General features: G+C 37.5%; 1 protein-coding gene across 1 annotated transcript in view; it reads right to left on the minus strand.

The window, feature by feature from the left end:
* LOC136864292 (terminal uridylyltransferase 7) overlaps window positions 1-13151 on the minus strand; it is a 482777-nt gene that overhangs the window by 395731 nt on the left and 73895 nt on the right. The window contains exon 3 of the mRNA XM_067141082.2: window positions 7302-7668. Within this exon, the coding sequence (XP_066997183.2) occupies window positions 7302-7586 (285 nt within the window). The 5' untranslated portion in view covers window positions 7587-7668. The remainder of the gene's footprint in view (window positions 1-7301; window positions 7669-13151) is intronic.

A 13151-nucleotide genomic window follows, 5' to 3' on the forward strand; every position in this document is an offset into this window, starting at 1 on the left:
TAACATGAACTGCATATTTTAACATGTCATTCAACATGTACCAAATATTTTTAAAATGATAATGTACCTGTATATTTAATATTAATTCACCCACACAATTTTTAGTCCTAAAAAGATTCATCCACAGTCATTTTAGATTATATATATAGTCGGTTTTAACTATAAGTATAAGTATAACTATAAGTATGACTTTTAACTATAAGTATGACTTTTATAATGGACAAGGCAAAACAATAAAACTTGACTTATGTGAAGGTAATAGTGTACAGCTGAGGATGACCGTATGTAAAAAGGTTGAAACCGGTACTGTAGATTGAATTTTATATAAATAAATTTGTACTGAAAAGGTGGAAACTTTCTTGTCTATAACATATGATAACTGTCAATACGGAAAATGAAATTGATAAATCAAGATATTATAAATGTGTAACTAAAGCACAATTGCCCTACAGCTTTGAAACTTCACGACACCATCTCAATTCGCAGGAGTCACCGTAGATGGAAACCGATGTTTACTGTCCGGTCTCGAGACTCGAGATTAGGCGCATGCACGGCAGCCATGCTTACCCCTCGCACCTTCTCATCAGACATCCACAGTACTAAGGAGCTACTGCATCAGAAAGGAGTGACATTTTGTGCCCACTAAGGATCCATCTACACTTACATGCTGATGAGTTGTATAGTGAAACCAGTCTACTGGCATGGTCAACTATTGGCTGAAATCCTGCACATGCATCATTTTTTTAATGGTGGCCAGATGCAAAGACAATATTTTCAAGATAGGTAGAAAAATTTCAGAATTAACTGAAATCTACTGCAGGAAAACGGGATACCGAACCAAATAATTTTTCTTGAATCAGTCGACCAGTATGAAAGTATACTTAGCCTTCTTGTAATATCCACTTCCAATAATACTGCCACAAAGGACTTTATTTCTGTGACAGCAGCTGTTCTCCACTGTCGAGCTGCTGAATGGAGTGACAGTGGCTTAAGAATAGACAGGAACTGATTTGTGTACCTGTTGGTCTCTTTCTCAATTAAATTCAAACTATATTGTACCGGGAACTGTTCCAGCCCTGTACATAGTTTTATAATTGCCGGAATACATAGAAAGGGGACGGCGATAATATGTGTTCGTATGCCCGACATCTTGTGCGAGCGCAATACGAAGTTCCTCACGGCGAGCTAGACACGTCACGAGCAAGGAACCTGCGGGTGACGTCACTGCCACATGTTGCACGCCTATCTCTAGAATGTACTGGAAGGGAAATTTATAACTTTTTAGCCGATAAAGTTATGGAAATGAGACATACATCATCGTGTAGCTCATGTTCTGAACGTAAACATATGTCAATTTCAATATAATCCATCATGGCATTCAAGAGATATAAGCGAGAAAGGAAGCACACTTCCCCCAGTGACGTGGCAAGCAGCCTTGGGTCGTACGGAATATAAGCAGCAGACCAGACCGTAGCAAATCAGTCCGCATTCTTCACAGCTGGCTCTCATGTCATGCTGCACGCGACGAGTCGAACTCAGTATTCATACTGCCAGACATCGTAACACTTAGATAATTTCGACGGCAAGTTGGCACTTAGTTTCTGTGAATACCAGTGAGCAACTTATAAATTGTGGGACTTGCAATTCATCAGACATTCAAACTTAGGGAATTAACGTGTGTATAACATCAAAGTCATAAGACTTGTAATATTTCACCAATATTTGAACTTGATAAATATCTTAATTTTCGTGTGAATAACCATAACAAACTTGAAGTTAGCACGGCTACCTTACATTGTAATGGTCTTGGACTGTTTCAACTTTGAATATCATGAGTGTAGGTTGCAACACGCTGACTATATTGAGTATTATTAAAGCCTAGAACACTTTAATTTGCGCCGAAAGACAGTTTGCGTAACATCATAACAGACTGTACCATTTAAAACAACTCATGTGGATAGACTGTATAATGAACTTCGTAATTCAGTGATATTGTGAAGTATAGGACTCATATATGAATACTTGTAGAACTGTGATAGTGAGAAGGAACATTACGAGATATTACGAGAGAGAGTTATTTATTTATTTCTTTGCTGAGAAAGTGAGCCATGATAAACTGTACTGAGCCATTCCCTGAATGGCTCAATATACGTAATATGGTAATCTTAGCAACGCATCAATTATTCGCATGCAAGAAGCAGGGTACGAACTCTGAAGTTCCGTTATAAGCAAGCTGGGCGCGGTATAAAATGGAATTTTCCAGAGGGTAGCTCTCCAGTTTGAATTCGAAGAGAGTCGTTGCCATGGTTACTATGCATGCTACCCATGGTCAAACTTTCAAACATTACTGAATTTTGTGTGGGAGTGGCTAGATTCAAACGAAGAGAGCTCTGCAACAAGGTGCCGGGATGACCAACTTCGAACTCGCAGTAATGCATCTCGAGATTGTCAGCTATCATTTCCCCATTAAGCTAGGATTCCACAGTTCCAAACTAAATATCACCTGCAGTCATAACTATCATTCACTCTTGGATCTTAATAATGTCATCTCGAGTCTCTATTTAATAATTTCAGTTGAACGAGAAGTCGTTGACAAGGAGAAAGCCGGTCAACCGTCACCCAGCCACCGTTAGCCGTGGGTGCGCCTCGTGACACAAAGGGGTAGGTGGTTATTTAAGGAGCTCTGGTGGGGTAAGCGTTCTCATTCTTCTGAACTTGGTGGTGCGAGTAACACGCTGTCCGCAAACGGGAGACTTTCTTTTGTATTAACAAAGGAACGTTATACACTTGTGCGCGTGTATAGTTTACTTTATTTTCATCTCAAGCAAGACAATTACAGGACCGTTTAATGTCCTAAGTTATAATTCGCCGTGTTCATAGACCGCGAGTTGGTCACGCGAAGATTTTACTTAGAAATTCAAATTAATTAAAGCTCAAGCGCTGCGCGTGAGGTTGATGAACACCCGAACTGTGACCGGTATCTCACAGCGGTTTTTGAACGGGTTACATGTGTCGTGTGCGTCTCGTACATTTAGCCGCTACATAAACTTATGTCGATTGGGTTTGAACCCTTAAACTGATGACACATACCTCGGACTAATGTTTATGTGTAGGCTGAGCCAATTACAGCCTAACATCAGGATCGGCATCGTGTATAGTGTACACGTTAAGCGGTGAAGAAGTTGGTATTAATCTACTTGTATTCTGCAGAAACCCAGGAGAGAATCATGGAGGAACGTGGTATCAACGTCCGGACCTTCCAACCATTGTGTAGCACCGGAATTATGACCAGCTAAACAGCCTAGACATGTGGCTGTGGAATCCGGGGTGAATGACGACTGACTACGAAAGATAAGTACCAAAATCCGATGATAAAGGGCATGATACACGTGTAGGGAAAGTACATTCAGGTTAGGGAAATTAGCTATTATTTAGTCTTGTTAAATAACAGCTATTACAGCTGTAGTCTGGTTTGTTTCATGTAACGTTAAATATTTGGCAAAGGGAGTGTGCATGCTCTTCACCTATGCCACTTGTACATATTTATTTTAGTTAAAAGGGTAGAGGGTCACGCATTAGGAATTATTTAGTCTGTTTGTGTTCATTTTTTGCTTGTGTGTTTTATGTTATTCCACGTCTGCTGTAGTTATTTGGGGAAAGAGAGTCATTGATATGAACAAAGGCCATCCGCCAACAACGTTGGGTAATTCACGTAATTAGCAGCATAAAGTTAGTCAGGTAATTCTCTGCATGCTATATTAATATTATTTCAGCTGTCTCGGAAATTGGTGTGCGAGCCTGTCCTACGTTGAGATAGTTAGTTTCTTTTAAAATTGCGGGAAGGCAAGTCAGGAGTAACACTTGGGGACGAACCCAAGATAATTGAGATGAGAGGCTTGACATGCTTGAGGCTTGAAATGAGGCCTAATATATGTGTTAGGGCGAGATATGACTTTGAAAATTGAGGGAGCCTTAATACGTGAGTGTTAAGTTAGCCAGCAGAGAGATGTAAAGAATGCATCGGCTAAGAAGTAGAAAAGGCTTTTCTTCACTTGTTTTGCCTCGAGAATATTTGTGTAGCAGCCAAGACCTGAGAACTTGCAGTACCGTTAGTCAAGTGAACCACTGGCAGAGAGTATGTCTCCCCTACTGTGTGAAAGTGAAAGTCGCCCGGAGGATGCCTTCCCTCGACAGCTCAGTATTTGTTTTTCCTCAACAGCTGATAGTTAGAGAGCCGAGATTACTGACAACTTTGTGTCTGTAAGACGCAAAATCTAACGCCGTGTGCATACCTTGAGTTTGACTCCCCGGATATCATCATAGGTGTATATATATATATATATATATATATATATATATATATTTGTATGTAGTTCTTTCCACAGGTGTGATCTTTTGCATTGTTTATGTGATTTCATGTTGTGTTGTGTAAATTGTAGCGCATGTCAGCTCGTCGGCTGATTTTATTGATATCCAGTTCTGTCTGGACTGCTTTGGTGAGCCCGCGAGCCCACGGTCAAAGCTGTGTAGTACATAAGTTAATTAGGGAACCCCCTTATGCCATAGTGTCTTTATATGTTTGTATCCGCAATTTAGACGGACTGTAAATATTTGTATTAGCTATTTCACGAATGTATTAGTCCTACCGGTTCATCACAGAGACGTTGTGTTACAACACGGCCTACGGGCAATCATATTGGATTTATGGTTCTTATCAGGAGTAGTCAACCATTAAAATACGATGGGTCAAATAATTTAGTCGTCAAATAATTTTATCGTCAATTAATTTTGTCGTTAGAGGCTTCATTCGTCATTTTTTTAGGTCGTTGACCGTTTGTATGTCAGCTGTTATAACATCAGCTCATAATTAATTAACCTGTAATTGCTAAAATTTTAACCAATCAGCTTAATTATATTGACGACTAATTCCCCTGTATAGTCACGAGGATTCACTGTAATTCATCGGGCCTGAACCCGATCTTGTTTGCTTGTTTAAACTGTAATATTTCTTGTAAGCGCTTTATGCAGTGTAATTAATTATATTTACGACTGGTTTGAGGTCGATTTCGGCTATTATTATAATATTCCATTTAGAATGGACCATTTATATGTTTTTCTCGGGATTAATAAATCCATTTTACCCCATAAGCGTTTCTCATTTCAATATATATGTCCATTCTTCCTGTCAATATGCTCATTAGTATAAGTATAGATTAAATTTTTGAGTCGCCCAAAATTCATCGAACAGGACCACCGCTTTACCGAACCCTGAGTCTAGTCGGCAATAAAGACAGGAAATGGTACAGTACTTCGAATGAAAGTTATTTTTGACAATAAGAACAGTGTGCAGAATTGTCAAGATGAACTCTGCAGAGAAGTGTATTTTCTCATTATCGTAATTTACGATAATAGACAGTGCTTCGACGTATTTCTCATTCAGTGAATGGTGATTATTTATGAAACAGTGATAATCAGTTCTAACAGTGCAAAATCAAATGGTGCACATTTTCAACCTTGTCAGTTGGACTTTCTCGTCTTAAAGCCACACTTTTAGTAACATGAGAAATCCTGACTCGAGAGGACGGAGAACGATGGAGATCGACGGAGATTTGATGCAGATCAACGTGGACTTGGTACTACGAGGGACAGTTCCAGGGACGTGGTACTATGGAACATCGCGGCATTTGCTGTTAGCTGAGTTCCAGATTGCTGCTTGCAGAGCAGTATTCAACTGTTCGAGCTCAACAAGAAGGCGTATGTCAGGTGATATCAGTGCTTTTTCCATTCAAAAATATAATTCTGACTTGGAACAGAACTTCTAAAAAACAGTGCCATTAGTGACAAAGAACATTAAAGGCTCACATACTTAATATTTTACTTGGAAAATTAACGTTTTACAACTCTTAAGTAAAGACAGACTTTCGAATAACAGTGTGCTCTCGTCGTATATTGGAACTTTAAAATATCAATTGAGTGCTTCATTCATAGTGGAAGCGTATCATAAACTCTCAATTTACAATATTTATGTAAAGTGTACAATAATTTACAAAAAAGTAGGACAATACTCAGAACTTTATGCCAGAAGATCAGATTTAATTTCAGTGTTTCATATTTGAGTTTGATGTGTTCTCAAGAAGGAATTACCAAATTTCCTTTATTTAATTTATATAGAAAGCGTAATCTGAAATCGCAAGTGCCAATAGAAAAGACTTTAGGATTTCTTATTTACTTACAACATGCTTTATTAATAATTTATGCCATGAAAGTTATGATGGACATAACTGATTGAGAAAGACATTAGTCAGTTGAATTTTACTTGATCAACTTGATTTTTCGATATTCTGTTGTTGAAATTGGGATTTATTTTCTAGTAAATATCTATGATTCAGCGATATAGTAGGGTGACATTCCAGAGATTGAATAAAGGAAAGAAAGATATAGTATCTATTATTTCACCTTGCGATCCTCCCTCTCTGTACCATCTCCTAAGGACCAGCCACCCCTCAGAAAGACATGCTCTTTGAAATCAACTTTTCTTGGTACACTATATATATACACGGTTAAAAAATGAAGGTTCTGCATCAGTAGGAAGGGCATGTTTAGGACCTGGTGTTTCCAGTACAGCAGGGAGGGTTAAAACCAAGCATCACCTTGAACTTCAATACACCCTGTATAATGCATATAGGTATTGCTGTCATTATTGCCTGCACCACGGCCTACATTTCCACTCTCTAAATGAATAAAACTGTCACCTTCACTAATGACAATAACATGAGATTTATGGTACTGTGGAATGTCTTCACTACTCTCACTTCCTGTCTCAAAAATAACATCAACACCATTATCATTACTCCATATGCCTGATATTGTTACATCTCCATCAGACTTAATGTAGTCATCACTGGTACAGATTCCATTAATATACTCGCAGTCATCGTTCTCAAACATAATCTGAGTGACTGAGGCCATTTTCCTACTCACAACCTTCTAAGATGTACAAAAAATTTGGTGCTTTCATAAAAATTATATCTCCGCAAATAAAGCGATTAGCATAATAGTTTTGGTATAGCATTCCTGGCAATTTTTGTTAGCTGCTGAGGAACACTTTTGCACTCTCTGGTATTATAAGAGTTAATACACTACATTACTGTAATTCCTAACATCATAGAACAAGTTTACAACCATAAAACTTATATTACATTATAGTGAAGCAGCATACCTCTGTGCAGTTTTAATTTCAATGGACTATATAAGTCAAAAGCTGCATACCATATGTACTAATCATTTTACATCTTACTTACTGGCATAATGATCCGCTCCCGATGACACCGCTCCTTACGTATGTTATACATTGGAGGAGGAGCAAATTTTGAATATAAAAGACCTGGTTGTTTCAGAGGTCTGGAACTATATTGCCGATCAGGTACCACTCCTGGATTGTTAACATTTCCTCTCATACTTGTTGCAGCAGCTGATTTTACATCTCTCTTTGATGGCACCTTTTTGCCTGGCCGTCTATTTTTCTTCACGACTCCCTTCGTACCTGCTTCTTGCATGGTGTCGTCCACCCGTTCATTACTGGCCATTCTAATGTCTGTTGTTATCACATCACATGTATTTCACAACCAAATGTGCAGCTATTGCACAAGATATTCTTCTATCACACATCTGTAACAAATTAATAAATCATTATGAATTTAAAAGTCAAGGCAACATACTAGCATGACCAGGCATTGGAAACAGAACACGATAACAATTACAATTTTGGGAAGAAAATCGTAAAAATTGAGTTCTACATTCACATATGAAGAAATAAACATCAAATCAATCAAATCAAATTCTCTTTATTTGCAAATGAGGTGTCTACCTCAGTGGCAAATGGTACACTAAAATACATTATTGCCAAGCACTGAATATTAAATTAACAAGAGAAGAAAATTTTCCTATAATACAATATTATACAATTTACGCTAACAATTTTTTCTATTAAACACACAGCTCATCCTTAATAAATTTATATTGTTTACAAAATTCTACTTAAAGTATCTCCTGTACTACTTACAAATATAGCCAACTGATATACAGTATGTGGAATTACTTCAAATGATACTATACAACTGGTATAAGATTAAAATTTACATTGCATTTATGTACTTATTTTTTTTATTTTTTTTATATTTTTTTTTACCCATTCTGGAACCTAAGTAGCAAAACGACCTGCTGTGTCTTAACCAGATCCCCTTTTGCCACCACTTTTCAGAGTTCCTGAAGGGCCTTCACAGCTACCGTAGCAGTCCCAGGGCCCTCAAAGTCCCCACTGTACTTCACCCCTACAGGCAGTCCCCTACTTTGGCTGTCCAAACTCCATACCCCAGGCGATGGAATTAATTTTTTCACACACATTTTTTATTTACAATAGCCTGCAGTAGTCATATGCCCTCTAACATTTCATTTATTTTCCCTGTTGCTGTTTATTCTCTTCTTGAATATCTGTACAGATTTTGGAAAAGGATCAAAACACTACCCCTGGTAAACTGTTCCACTCCTTCACACCCTTCCCAATGAATGAAATTTACCCCAATCGCTTCTGCTAAAATTCCTTCTAATTTTATATTTGTGGTCAGTCCTGCCGATATAATTATTTTCCAACTGAAGCCTCTCACGGATATCTCCCCATGCTTCTTCTACTGTATAGGCTCTATATAATCCTATAAGTCTAGTTTTCTCCCTTCTCTCACTGAAAGTTTCCCACCCAAGTTCCTTTAACATTTCTGATACACTACTCTTTCTCCTGAAATCCCCTGTTACAAATCTTGCTGCTTTCCTCTGCACACTATCTATTTCTTTTATTAGGTATTCTTGGTGAGGATCCCTAACACTGTTTGCATATTCCAATAATGGACGAACCATACTCAAGTAACTTTTTTCTTTTAATTCTTTGTTGCATCCTTTAAGTAGCCTCATTATGACATGTAACGATCTGTATGCTTTCCCAACAATGTCATCAACATGACCCTTCCAGTGCAAATCACATTCAAATCTCACACCTAAGTATTTGCACTTGCCATCTTTTGGGATAACTACCTCATCCAAATTATATTCAAATTCAGTTTTAAAGCTCCTGTTTGTAAAAGTTGTAACAGTTGATTTGCCTCCCTTAACCTTCATATTTTCTTCAACCCATTGTTGGATACTTTCAAGGTCCCTTTGTAATTCTGAACAATCCTCAATGTTGTTTATTTCCCTATAAACAATTATGTCATCTGCATACAATCTTATTTTTGATATTATATTGTTCCCTAAATCGTTTGCATATATTAAGAAAAGTAATGGACCGATTATATTACCCTGTGCAATTCCCTTCCAAACTTTCTCTTCCTGCGATATATCATTTCCTACTATGACTTTCTGAACCCTTGAATTTAGAAATGTTTTTATCCAACGTGTAACCCTTACATCCAATCCTATTCCCTCCAATTTCTTTAATAATATTCCATGTTCCACTCTATCAAAGGCTTTGGAAAGATCTATGGCTATGCAATCTAAATGACCTCCTGAATCCAACTGATCTGATATGTCCTGCTGAAATCCCACCAGTTGGGCCTCACAAGAAAATTTCTTTCTCTAAATCCATACTGGCTCCTCATGAACCAATTTTTATCATCACATATCCCTCTGATGTACTTTGATATTAAACTCTCCAGTATTTTACAAACTATACTGGTCAGGCTGATTGGTCTGTAGTTCTCTGGTTTCCTTTCATCACCCTTTCCTTTATAAATTGGTATTATTATAGATTCCTTCCATTCCTTTGGTATTACATTATTATTTATGACATAGTCAAAGAGAAATTTTAAATAAGGCACTATGTACCACCTCATTGTCTTTAATACCTCCCCAGTAATTTGATCACTTCCTGCTGCTTTTCCTTGCTGAAGCAGTTGAATTTCTCTGAGAATATCTTCATTTGTGAATGAGAAGCTTCTTGTTTCCCTCTGTCTCTCTCCCTCTCTATCTTCTGTTTCGGTTTCCAACTCCTGACAATCATCTACTGAATCTCTAAATTCCCTACTAAATAGGTTTGCTTTCTCAGTATCTGTTAAATAGTGTTCACCCCCTTCTCCCACCACTGTAGGAATTTCGATTCCTTTTCCTTTTTGATTCCTGATATATGAATACAGCTTTTTCCATTTCCTTTTGTGGTCATTACCCTCTTGAAGTATGCCATTCATATAATTCTCTTTTGCTTCCTTTTTCACTCTATTCAGTTACCTTATTAGCTGTTTTCTAGTTTCTCTACTCTCCCTACCCTCTTTGATTTTCTTGTTTACTATTCTACATTTTCTTTTTAATTTTCTTATTTCCCTTGTATAATAAACAGGGTCTGAGGTCATTTTACCCTTCTTCACAGGTACGAATCTCTTCTCTCCTTCCCAAATGATTCCTTTAAATTTAGCCCAAAGTATATCCACATTACTCCCTTCACTTATCCAACAACTGAATTGTGATTTAAGGTAAGTCCCAAATTCATCAACTTTAGTTTTTCTGTACAATTTCTTGTCTTGTGTAACCCTCTTATTAAGCCTTTTTGGTACGAGTCCTACATCCATTATTACAGCCTTATGGTCTCCTATTCCTTCAATTACCTCAGTTTTATCAACAATTTCCCATGTTTAACCAAGAATACATCTAGTAAGTTATTGAGACGAGTCAGTTCTTGTACTACTTGTGTAAATCCTTCCACCCAAATTAACTTATTTGCCAGTTTCTGTTCATGGGCTTCACTTGCAGCTCCATTCCATTCAAATTCAGGCAAATTTAGATCTCCCCCATTTATTACCATATCATTATTATTGTTTTTATGAGTATAATCTATTATTTTCTCAAATATTTCCATGTCTATTTCCTCTTTTCCAGGCCTATATGTTCCTATAATTCCCACCTCCTTCATATTATCACAAACTAATTTTATCCCTAATATTTCATCCCTTTCATCGGTAAACCATTCATGTGAACAATAAGTTTCCTTCACCAGAATAAACACCCCTCCCCTCCCTTTTTATCTCCTCGGTCTCTACGACAGACTGTATACCCTTCTGGAAATACTTCCATATTACCCACCCCTTCTCTCAACCACGATTCCACTCCTATCACCACATCAGTCTCATAAGATTCCATCAATGTACTGAATTTTAATTGTTTATTTACTACACTTTGACAGTTTTCCAAGAGCAATCTCAGACCCCCTTCCTTCCTAAAACTTGACTGTTGCAATTGGGTAACTTGAAATTCCTTACTTTTCTGAGTTTCATTTTCAGGTTGACTGAGCCAGCTTGAAGTACAGCTGGCTCTTTCTACTAGTTTTCCTGGTCAGTATTATAACTCAAGGGAGTTGCCTGTTTTACAGCACATATCTTAAGATTAATAAAATCTAGAACAATATTTGCTATCTTTCGTTTACCTGAATTGTTTAGATGGAGGCCATGTTTTGTATAACAGTATCTCTCAAAACTGCTGCATTCAATAACCTGAGTATTCCAAAAATGTTTACAAATTTTAACAATATCTGTATTGACCTTGTGCACTTCGATGTTTACACACGAGTCTTTACTCAAATCATGCCTGTGGGGCACGTTCACTACAAACACGTTAGTGTGACTTCAGAAATAAGCACACAAGCACAAGAAGTTCTGTGAAGAACTAATATGACTACTTTCCTCTCTGAGGTTACTTCTAAATGCACTTACATCAAATTTAAAGAATCATCTCCTGTAAACAAGTTTGCTGCATAAATATTAAGAAAAACTGCAAGTTCACAAAAGAGAAATATAGCAGTATCACTTCTCTTTAACTAAAATTCAAGTGATCATCATTACATTCCACAACAGACAACTGATTTCACAGATTTGCACAATGTTGTTTATGATTTACTTCAAGGGGACCTATCTGATCTAAAGCCCAAGAGATATTCATCTGTGTAACCTCTCAGAAGATCTACGTTAGTTTAGGAGTCCAAATGCATTGTAATAGTTGTTCAACTGTTATTTTTTTGGCATAAATTTGTGAGATATTTCAGAGAATTGGATGTAACAAACTATTGGAGAATTTGCCTAAAATTAGTGTGAAATAAACATTCTTTGGATAACCAAAGTCTAACAATCAAATCGCTCAACTTCGGCTTTCCAGTCATACCACTGTATCTGCCTTGGTGTGTAGGCATATATTTTATAAAAATACAGAAGGGCATTCGGGATCTCTGGGGACGATATTTGAAGGGTAATTAGCCCATGAAAAGCCATGTCTCCACCAATGATCATGCTCAATTGGAAAAACAGCATTTCTAGCTACAGCCCAACAATGTAATTTCCATTACAGCAGACTTTTTTCCAGAACTAGCATGTCTATCTTATCCCACTCCCCCTGACAGGCTTTCCAGAGGCCACTGATAGTGTGTGAACGTCTATTTCCTAAAGCATTTTTTAGGAGTCCAAATGCACAGAAGTCCATGGGTGACCCATCAGAATGTCAGTAAAAGGAATTGAATGGATTTGTCTCCACTTCTATTCTCTCTAAGAACAGGCGAGTCGAACGAGAGGTGTGGCTGGATGCTTTATCTTAACATACCCTGATTTTTTGCACTCCCATAAAGTGGTGAGATATCTGTGTTGTAAACGGGTGTAAAAACCTCTTGCTGATAGTATGTAGAGTTCACCTTCACATTATTAGTGACAGGGCGAATGGTTAATTTGCCACTGTAACTGTATCCAGCGATGATCATGGAGCCCCTTGGAAAACTTTCCTGGCATTCTTTATACTGTGTTTGATTTTTTTTTTTTTTTTTTTTTTTTTTGTTTCTAGGGTGGTAGTAAATCGAGCGGGGTTTGTTACAATCACTAAGGTACACATATACTTTGTCTAATGTCACAACATTTTTCCATCTGTCCCCTGCCAGATAGCCCTTATACAGCTTTCTTGCATTAGTGCAATGTTCCGAAGCGTTACGAGGCAACAGTTTGTGAAATTAGCACTTTTCCCCCTTCTGGAATTAAGCCCAGTCGGCCTTTGCCTTTTCTGTTCAATACAGCAATGATCCTGTTCTTTGATATCAAGAAATCATGCCCCTTACACATTCCCTGGATTGCAGAATAGCT

Source organism: Anabrus simplex, chromosome 2 (genome assembly GCF_040414725.1).
Source record: "Anabrus simplex isolate iqAnaSimp1 chromosome 2, ASM4041472v1, whole genome shotgun sequence".
In the NCBI taxonomy this organism is placed as follows: domain Eukaryota; kingdom Metazoa; phylum Arthropoda; class Insecta; order Orthoptera; family Tettigoniidae; genus Anabrus; species Anabrus simplex.